General features: G+C 39.6%; 1 protein-coding gene across 17 annotated transcripts in view; it reads left to right on the top strand.

Moving 5' to 3' along the window:
- The first annotated feature begins 836 nt into the window (after positions 1-836).
- RALGAPA1 (Ral GTPase activating protein catalytic alpha subunit 1) overlaps positions 837-10,566 on the top strand; it is a 142,909-nt gene continuing 133,179 nt past the window's right edge. For 15 of the 17 annotated variants that reach the window (XM_017829411.1, XM_017829409.1, XM_017829406.1 and 12 more), the window contains exon 1: positions 837-1,144. In XM_017829411.1, coding sequence (XP_017684900.1) covers positions 1,039-1,144 — 106 coding nt within the window. In that variant the 5' untranslated portion in view covers positions 837-1,038. Of the gene's footprint in view, positions 1,145-3,474; positions 3,676-10,566 lie in introns of those variants that run through there. The other 2 variants (XM_017829412.1, XM_017829408.1) reach the window with 2 other exon arrangements.

Raw genomic sequence — 10,566 nt, 5'->3', positions numbered from 1 at the left:
TTGCAAACCAATGTTGGACTTTTAGGAGAAACTTTGGGCTTTTTGAATGTTTATAATTCAGCCCTCAGCAGCAGAGTTGATAAGGCACCTCATACATTTCCCTGGCTGTTGTTGCAGACCTCACTGGTGAGGTTGTGATTGGGACTGGGACAAATGTTGTCTCTTGAGCCCATTTCTGGCTTTGCTATAGGAACAGTGTGGGTATGACCATCCTGCAGAGCGCAGAAGAAATGAGGATGCCACAGATTGTCGTGCTGGACCCAGCCACTCCTGATGGTTCAGTCTTGATGCCAGTGCTACAGCCAAAGGCGTAGGCAGTGAGAAGCAACTTTGGGCAGGAGCTCAGGGTGAGAAGTTGCAGCACTTTGAGGACCAGTGTGGAAAGAGGAACTATGAGACAGATAATTGCCGGTTGCACAACTGAGACTTGAGTAAAGGTTTGGAGTCGCTGCCGTGGTGAATACGGTCCCCACCTGAATTTCATTTCCTTATTGCCCACAGGATTCCCCCCTACACTGCAGTGTCTCTGCTAGCCAGAGCAGCTGTGTGATGGGATAACTTCACATTTTACTAATAAACAGCTGAAGTAAATTTTCCTACACCAGTTACTGTTGCCGAGGTGCGCAAAGGACGCTGCAGCGAGCCCCTCGATGTCCCACTCCGGCTCCTGCTCCCCGTCCCGGGCAATGGGTCCGGCGGGAGCCGCGGCCCAGCCCGCCGCGCCTCGGAGGTGCGCGGGGCAGCGCCGCCATGACGTCAGGGCGCGGTTGCCGTGGGGACGCATGGGGTCGCACCTGACGGCTGTCGTGAAGCAGCGGGCGGAGGGCGAGGGGAGGAAGCAGGGGCAGCGCAGGCCCGGCCCGGCCCCGGGACTTGGCTCCGCGCCGCGCCCTCCGCCCTCGCTGCGCCGCAGCCGGAGTCTGAAGGAGGAGGCGGCGCTGCCGCCGCTGGATATGTAGGGGCCCTGGAGCGGGCGGATCCGGAGGCCGCTGTCTGCCTCTGGAGCGCGGGGCCGGGGCCGGGCTCGGGCCCGGCGGGATGTTCTCCAAGAAGCCGCACGGGGACGTGCGGAAATCCACGCAGAAGGTGCTGGACACCCGCAAGGACCCGCTCACCCGGCTCAAGCACTTGCGTGTCCTCATCGGTGAGGCGGCCGGGAGGGGGGAAGGGAGCGGGTCAGCGGGGGCCGCGGGTCCCGGCGCAGGGGGGACCGGGAACATGCAGGGACCGGGCGCTGGGCCGGGAGGCGGGCCCGGGGCTCCGCTCCGGCCAGAGACCCCACCCGGCGGCCGGGTGCAGACCCCACGCCCGGCACGGCGGGGCCGCAGCAATGTGCCGGGGGCCCGGGATGCTCTGCTCCCGGTTTTCCACCAAGATACGGACATTTCCACCGCGTCTGAAGGTGAAATTCCTTTGGTGACTGTGGAAGGAGGCGAAAAACTGCCGTGCTTACACTGTGAATTATTCTCTAGAATACATAACTGCTGGTGCGCATGAATAGAAGTGGCTGGTGCTGTGGCTCCTTAATCCATTTCCTCTGCGTTCTTACAGTAACAATTTATGTTTGTGTACGTTTTCAAGGTAAGACCTACTGCAGTAAGTGCTCACTCGAATTGATGTGGAGGAGCATCCATACAGGCAATCTGAAAACACAGTTGGTCAAGGAGGGCAGGCAAGCCCTTAAGTGCCTCTGCGGTTCCATGGGAAGAGCCACTGAACCTGGCTAGTGAATTGGAAATTGTAATTACATGGAATAATTTCCTAAAAAATCTGTGGAAAAAAACCCCCTAAAGTTAACCATTCCAAAATATCTGTTAGTTGCATGTGTTTGTAAAAAGCTAAGTAATTGTCATCAAGCTATCCTTGAAAAAAGAAGTTTGCTCCAGAGTGTCTTTTGGGCTCTTCAGTTCTGTAAATCCCTGCATTTCTTCTGACAGTTTAACAATACGTGAGCAGGGCTGGGTCAAGGGCAGCTGCATTCTGTGTTTAGTGCAGAATGCTGAATGGGTTATTTTGGGTTCTGTTCACAGTTTGGTGGTATTTATGTACCTTGTCCTCTGAAGCTGGATTCTTTCCTTTCAAAGGAAAATGGCTATTGCTCCCTTTTTTATATTGGTGTTTGAAGGAACAGGTGTTCCCATGTTGCACCATCTGCTGCTGCATGAGTTATTTTCTGCAACATAGTAATTATCTAGACTTGAAATGGAGAATAGTTGTGTAGCTAGCTATCTAAGAGCTTGGGTAGTCAGATATCTCCTCTTGCCTCCCTTAAATGTACCACTCTTCCTAACAAGCTATACTGAGCCAGTGGTGGCTTGCTCTATGTTGATTTTAGCCGCTTTATCAGTTGAAATTTAAGAGAAAAAAGCATTCTGAAGAAACTAAGTACCTCTCTGAATTTAGATTTCCTGGCTAAAGTATGTTGAATATTTCTAGTTTTGCTTTAGTCTGCAAAAGACTGAGCGATTTTGATCTGATCTGTTATAGATTTGATATTTCTGTTGCTTGCAATTTATTTTTACGTTTTTTCTTCAGCTTTCTTAATAATTGGATACATTCTGTAAGATGAAAGCCATGAACTTGGTGTCAAGCAGACATTCTTATTTAATCTAAGGTTTCTGTTTACTGCCTGTAAAACAGACTAAATCTGCTGGGGATATTCTCATATGATGCCTCACCCTCCATGTGTATATCTCATCTGTTGAAGCACAGCTCCCACACTATCCTTTCTCCGAGTTTGGGAGAACACAGTGTGTGACTGTGTAAGTAGGGAAAAGTGTAACAGTACTCTTACTTTGTTTGGTTTGGATGCATCTACAAGATTTTGTCATTATGGAGATATTCCTGGGTGCACGAGGTACAAAAACAAGGTCTTTTTTAGGGCAGGGGAGTAAGGTATTTCTGTGTGCATTCCTACTGTAGTGCAAGACAAGTGTACAGCAGATTATTTGAAGTTTGTCTTTCCTGTGATCACCTCCTTGCTTTTTTCCTTGAATTTTGCTACAGCCTAAAGTGGCTTCCAAAACATAAGCTCTATGCCCTTTCTTCTCCAATTCTTTCTTTGACTAATCTGCAGGATCAGATTAAAAAAATTAAAGTGTTTTTATAAGATAGAACTTCTGCCTGAGATGGCTTCTTATACAGGCAGCTTGAGCAGCATAGTGCCGCTTGTCCTGCAGCTTGAGCGGCATAGTGCTGTGTATCATTTTTTCCTCAGTGACAACTCCCCCACCATAATAATTGCCATGTTTCCATGTATTCAGGGGAACCAAGTTAGCTATTGGCAACAGACTATCTGAGGGGATGAGGGAGGAAATCTCAGTTCAGCATCTTCATGAATAAAAAATAATTTTTGTTTATCTCTGTTAACCCCTGCACGTTGGAGACTAAAAGACTGTCCAGAGGAGGATTTTCTGCAGTTTCACATCCAGGAGAAGGAGAGAATTTTCTCTTGTTCTTTAACTTACAGTAACGGACCAGAATTCTTTTTTTTTTGTTTTTTTCTGCACTCTTTAGTCCTTGGTTCAGCAACAATAGACAGGCATGGCCTTGGATTCATGGTTAAGACTTGAGGGGAGGAAAGGGAGTATTAAGTCATTTTCCCTCTATTTTATCAAGACATCCAAAGCAGTGGTTCTCAACTAAGCCAAAATAATGGAATAGTCATGAAAAGAGGTGAGTACTTTAAATTATAGACTGCTGGCTATCTATTAACCAAAGAGGAGAAATCTAAAAAATTTAATTATGGTAAAAGATTGAGAGTCGCATCATGCAAGGCAACAGTGCTAGTCAGGAATTGTATAAAAATATTTACGATAGTATAATGTCATTGTTAGTAAGGACCAGAAGAGACTGAACAATATCCAAGTACCTAATATGAAGCTAAGTGAATAGATAGCACAAAGGCTGTGACATTTATTTTTAACAAATTAAAAGTAGTGTACATTAAATGGAATTTTTTTAATTTCATCTTTTACAAGATAGCTTAGCATGCAGTGAGTTGTATTCCTCTAGGAAAAGGTATCCTGTCATTGGTGACAACTTGGTTTAAATTTTGTAAAAGATGCAAATTAACCTGCATAAGGATATGAAGACATATATCCTTATGTCTTCGTGAAGCAGTGATGTACCATTATACCAAATACAATTGTAACTTTAGGAGTCTTCTTGCTACAGGCAGTGTATGGAAGATTTAGGTATGAGAATGACTGACTCAGATGAGAGCAAAACTTTAATGTGGAAAGATATTGAAAGTTTTAAAATCCCTTTCTGTAGGGATAGATAGTGAAAAAGATGTAAACACATATGAAAAAACTAGGAAAACTGAATTTGAAATTATGAGTTACAGTAAAATATTTTTGTCTTGGGAAGCTCTTGAGTGCTAGGCTACCAATCAGGCATACTGGGGGAAAATGCATTTGTTGTGGTTTGTTTTTGGTTTTGGTTTTTTGTTTTCTTTTTTTTCCCCCTGAAACTATTCTGTAGATAACTGCTCTTTGCCACTTCAGTGTGCTGTTTCTGTTTGATTCTCTGATCTGCTTTAATTTGGCTCTATTCATCTTTTTTTGTAATTCAGGAACCAAAGAAAATTCAGTGAAATTCAGGGGACTAATTCAGAATTAATTAAATGATTTGTTAAAGCAAATATAGTATGTGACAAATTTATGCATGTCACAGGTGTAAGGTTTTTTTAGTAGAGTTTAAAGCCTTTAAGAGACCTTCAAGTAATATTATTATTGCTAAGAAAAATTGGAAAGAGATTGAAGTCTCATATCTTGGGACTTAGCAGTCTGTGAATGAAGGTAATCTGCTTTTCATCGTTATCCTGCTGCAGTATATTTCTTGGAACAACTGGAACTATTTGCTTTAATAGATTTTATCTTTTGAGATGTATTAGTTTCCTCCCATAGGGAAGTGTTTACCCCACCCCACTCCTTTTGGTTTTTTTCTTCTCCCTTCTGAGGAGTAGCTTTGAATCTCATACACTTTTATGATGCTGACTTGGTCAGTGTGTGACTTTTTATCAAATTGTGCAACTGTCTTGTTTCTGTATGGTGGAAATGCTGTAACAGTTGTGTTCACTGTTTGTGCCTGTGGTAGTTAGAGTACATAGACCTTGAACGGGAACGTCAAACGGATTTTCCTTCAGTCTGTGTGGCAGGGGCTCAGCCTTTTCAGAAGGGAGGCCTTGGCGTAAGGCTGCCAGCTGCTGTTAGTGCAGGTGATCACTGAGAATTCTTCTGCAGGTGAAAGGGGAGGCACATTGTACACCTTGTGAAATAAGGTATTGCCTGCAGAATGAAACCTGTGATTTTCCAGAAAATATATATATTTTTAGCAGTCCCCAGTCAATTAGCAGCTAATTGCAATTTTGGGGATCATTAAAAAGAAATGACATGGAAATAATATTGCATTGTTCTTATAATGTGGCACTGTTTAATCAGACTTCAACATCAAACTAAAATTTTATGATTTTAAAATGGTACTTTATAAAAGTTTGTTCTAGTAATCTTTCAAGCATCAAATCTTAGTTGATATGTCCTTTTGTTAAAACACTGCTGTGAGCATTCTGCAAATAATTAAGGCAACTAGATATGTGACCCTTTCATAAGATCTTACCTTAACAATATTGACTTTTTGTTTTGATATCAAATATGTTGGTGCTACCTGTTGAATTTGTCAGAATGTGTAAATATATGTATTTAAAAAAAAAGCTAAAACCTCTGAATATTTACTGATTGCTGTGTAATCTTACTGTGTGCAAGTAAGTCAAATGAACTTGCTTGGTTTAAAATTTACTTATAGAGCTGAATTCTTAAGATAATTATTTTCTTGTTGGGTTAGGTTCCCCCCTCTTTTTACATTTTGTAGAGGAGAAATTACAGGCCTGTAATCTGTTAATCCAGAGCAAAGAAAAAAGGAAATATACTGCTTCTTGTAAATTATTTTATTTGTATCTGATATCTCAAAACTATACTGCTTTTATCTCTGGAACCATGGAGAGAATACTTGTAAAATGGAACACTAAAAGAACTGAGTATCTAAAGTGTGGGATTTTTTTTTAATTATTTTGGTTTTTATATTCCTGATGGTTGGTTAGTGCTTTACATCTCATGTAAGCAATCTCTGAAGCGGAAAAGTCAAGCTGTACTGGACAGAATGAAATGGGCTGTGTTGGACCCAATATATCCATTGGGATGTATTGTTTAATATTAAATAATATACTTAAACAGAGATTGCATTTGTCTACAGGGATTTTAATTTAAGAAATCTATTTCACTGACAGTCGGCCCTAATGCTTCAACTGGATGGCATTCATTGGTGTTGCACGTTATCAACATCAGTCATAAATGAAAAACGTTTAATGGTGGTTAAAGTGAGAGCAAATGAGAAACTACAACAAAACTAGCTGCCTGGAGTTTTCTTGGGGAGAACTATTCCAGAAGTTTCTGTGGATGTGCAAAGCTGTATTATTTTTTGCAATAGTTGTAGGAGTTTGGTTTTGGTTCTTTTTCTTGTTTATTTTTCTTTTTCTTTCCTGGTAAATCTAAGTCAAAGGACAATGTCACTGCTGTAACTTGTGGATCTGGATGTAGGTTGCATGCAGTTTAAGAAATTGGACTTCATGTTCTGTCAGCCTTGACTTAGCCCTGAACCAATTATGTTTTGGTCAGGAGCAGAGGGGGAAGATTTGCTTTGCTTTAGTATTTTAGCTAATGTTGCACTAGACTTGCAGAGTGCAGCAGTGGCCAGGGCTGCTGAATTGCAAGAGTAAGGGCTGGAGCCAGATCAAAGCCCCAGGGTAGACAAAGGGGAAGCTCTGACCACTTGGTTGTGAAGGAAAAGGTTTGTGTGGGTTTAGCTTGTGGCAATTTGGAATGAAAATGAGTACATTACTATGGAAGCGTTTGAAGTTGCTTAAATAAAGGCTTAAGTTGTGGAACACGTGTGAATTGTTGTGGAAGTATTTCCTAAAAGTTTACTGGTGTAACTCTTCTGGAGGCTGCAAGCACCTTGAGAGAATTAGCTTGGAAAGCTGGCAGCTGCTTCTGCTCAATCCTATAAAGCACTGGTGTAACAGTTTGTATGTAGGTGATGTTCATTGGTGCTGTTAACCTGCTTATTTATTTGTGATTTTTTTTTTGTGTGTGTTTTTATCTAAAAAATGGTGGTGATTGAGAGTTTAGACTTGTCTGATGCGAAATAGAAGTCCATTAGGAGATTGCTTTAAGTCTGTTCCTTTTTCAGTACCAAAAACTTCAAGAATATTTTCTTTGACAAAATTACCTTTTTTAAAAAAATTGTTTTTGCTAAATAGCTGTTAGTTAGATCTAAAACAGCTACAGTTACTGCAAATGTGAAGGCTTTGTTTAATAAATTTGCATTTGTGGTCTGTTATCAGGGCTCTTTCACTTTGACAGTGTTAACTATGCCAGAGCCAGCAGTTGGTTCCCGAGGTTTTCCACTTAACCTTTCTCAGTGACATGCTTTTCTGTTCAAGAGACAATCCCTATGTAACTGAACCTGTCTGCTGTTTTCCTGTACAGAAGCCCTTAAATTTTTCAGCATGGAGGATTAAGAATGAGTAAGTTCTATTGTCTAATCTGATTGTATGTTAACTGAAAAGGAGGACACTGGAGGACTCTCGCTTTCTAGTGGCGACAGTTTGTTACAAGGATTAATACTGAACATGTCAGTCTATAGCAGGCCTCTGCTTTACAGAAATAGATCCAGAAGTCTGGCCATCTTCCAGGTCATTGTTTGCTGCAGTTGTCATTACTATTTTGGTTTTGAGTAAGGATGAGGGAAAGTGACCTAGAAGCCAGTAAGTCTTGGAATGAGACAGTATAATGTTTTTGTTATACCATGTGCTCAGACAATTTTATACATAAACATAGTATAAATTCTGAAACTCTTAAAATAGAACATAAAATTAACCACAACCTAATCTGTAATGGTTTAGACTATTTTGTTAAATTTCTGCAATGCAGTGTGAACTGATGGAAGTTCTTTTCAGAAAAGTTAATATATGTCTGAGATCTGTTTGGGGGTATTTCTTTTGAAGTTCAGTATTTTGATTGTTTACCTTTAAAGTTCTGTCCTGTGCAGAAAGGTACTAACTTACATGCTTTATAATATTTTAATTTTGTATAGCAGGCCATCATCTTAATGGTATAGATGCATTCCTCTCAACTCATTTATAAATACTTAGCAGATTTTGTGGATTAGTTTATAATAATTTGTAGGGTAATACTTAGAAAACAAGATGAACAGGGAAGACAAATTGTGTATAATAACAGTTAAAGGCCACTGAGATCTTCTTCCAATAAAGGATTGGGGTGTTGTACATGTAAACTTGTAAGCTTTGCAAATTCTTGTTCAAGTGATCCTCTAGTATTGTAATTCTAAGTATGATATTCAAATAGTATTCTCCTTCTAATGTGTACTATTAAGGGTGAAATTTTTATTGAAATACTTTTCTGAATGGAAATTATTCCCAGTTAAAAAGGGATGTGCTAATAAATGAACAATAATAAAAACATTGGAGCAAATGGGTTTACTTTCAGTCAGAACAAATTTTCTGCAAGAAGACTTTGGCCTGGAATCTTTGCTTACTAAAATGATCAGTATGGACACTTAAGTTCTGAATATTTTACTGAGATACTTAAAAAGAAAGTAACCTTTCAGAAAATTCTGAACAATTAAGCTTCAAAAGAGCCATTTGAAAACATAGGAAACAAGTTTCTAAAATACAGTCACACAAGTTGGTAGGAGGGTTTTTTGGTTTGATTGTTTTGGGTTTTTCTCTTTAGTCCTTCTTTGCTACTGCTGCAGTCATAAGGTAGGGAGTAGCAGAACTTCCATATTTCAGTGGGTTTAATGGAAATAGGAACTCCAGTAGATCTGGTACTTGAATGCTCTTGTAATGAGGGTCAAATATCTTAAATAGCTAGTCATGCATTTTTAGTTTGGTTCTCTGTTTCTTGCATCAAATTAGAACAGAAATCCATAAGCTAAGTACAACTTCTAAAACTTAAACTGAAAAAGGGAACTTAACTTAATGCTGAACTTTGAAACCCCTTCTTTTAGAGGCTTTATGGATGAAGAAAAGGAGAGAGAAGCTGTACTGTGTCTCCTTGTGCTTAAATGTAACATTCTCCTTGAAACAAAACAAAAACCCAAACAAAAAGAACAACAAAAAACCAAAACAGACAAAAACCCACTGAACACAGAGTTAGTAGAGAGATCAGATTTCTACCAGTTTTTAAGTTACAGAAAATTATTAAGGAAAAATCAGCAATCAAAGATCCATGTTTCTTCCTCTTCTAAAGCATGAGGAAAACTGCATTTTCTTGACAAACAACTTTCTTAAAATACTGGAAATCAGGATTTTAGTGTACTAGAACTATGCTTTGTTCAGTAGAAACTTTAGTTTTTACATCGTTGGAATACAGTAATGTCTCATTTTTCCCTCTCACATTCTGAGGAACTTTTCCAACTATTTCATATGGTGCCAGATCTATTTCTGAGTCCTTCTCTCCCAGTCCGGACATAGAAACAAAGAACACAAGGAGTACATTAGTTTGTTTGTATTCTTCTACCACAGATCATGTAACTAAGTTCTTTTTTTAAAAAATAAAAAAAGAAATGTACTGGAAGTTATGGAGGAAAGCCTGTTTCTGTTTAATCCTACTTTACCTCAAAACAAGGCTATGTCTCTTCTTAAAAAGGCAGAAAAGACTTAACTAGCCAAAACAGAGAAGCAACTTCCTGCAAATTCCAAGTTCAAGGCTGTCTGAAAAGGATATGCTGCTTGTAGAGGAAATTATTTTTATGTTTGTATGCAACATTTATGATACTCTGAGAGAACATAGAGAAGAGACAGAGACCTAGTGTTGGAGAAAATGGTTTAAGATGTGAGAACTGAGGAGGTGTATCTTTAGCTGATCAAAAGGATAAAGGTAAACTGAATATTTTAGAGACATTTTCATTAAGAAAAAAATCAGATCCTTAATTAACGAAGAAAGCTATAACAGCAGCACATAACTGGAAGTTTTAATTGTTACAATAATCAAGGAGAGCAATAGTGTCTCCATGCATGTATTAGTCTTGTGGATTATACCTTGTATAGCAGTAGCTGTGAGATGGAATGATGTTTACAGGTGGCCAGACTAGATGATTTCCAGATCAAACTCTTTTAAGGTCTACATTGTTATCTCCATGCTGTATTTGCTTTTTTCCCCCTCCTCCTTCTTGCCATAATTCTTAGTCAGGGTATTTATAATGAATTCCAAACTTCTTGACGAACGCAAGGTTACAAATTTCTGCACCAGCAGCTTGCTGAAAACACCTACCTTGCACTATAGCTGTCCTTTGATGATGAGCAGATTCTGTCTTTTGGTCTAGGTGGCAAACCTATCAGAAGAACAACTGTATTTTCCCTTCCTTAGAAGGAAACCTGTTTTTCAGCATTAACAGAAATAGTTTGTGGGTTTTTTAAAAAGTATTATTTTCACATAATGAAAGAACAAAATTGCCATTGAATAAAATGTCATATTTTCTTCC

Source organism: Lepidothrix coronata, unplaced genomic scaffold (assembly GCF_001604755.1).
Source record: "Lepidothrix coronata isolate B3197 unplaced genomic scaffold, Lepidothrix_coronata-1.0 Scaffold164, whole genome shotgun sequence".
NCBI classification, from domain to species: domain Eukaryota; kingdom Metazoa; phylum Chordata; class Aves; order Passeriformes; family Pipridae; genus Lepidothrix; species Lepidothrix coronata.
This window is presented reverse-complemented; position numbering and strand designations above follow the sequence as displayed.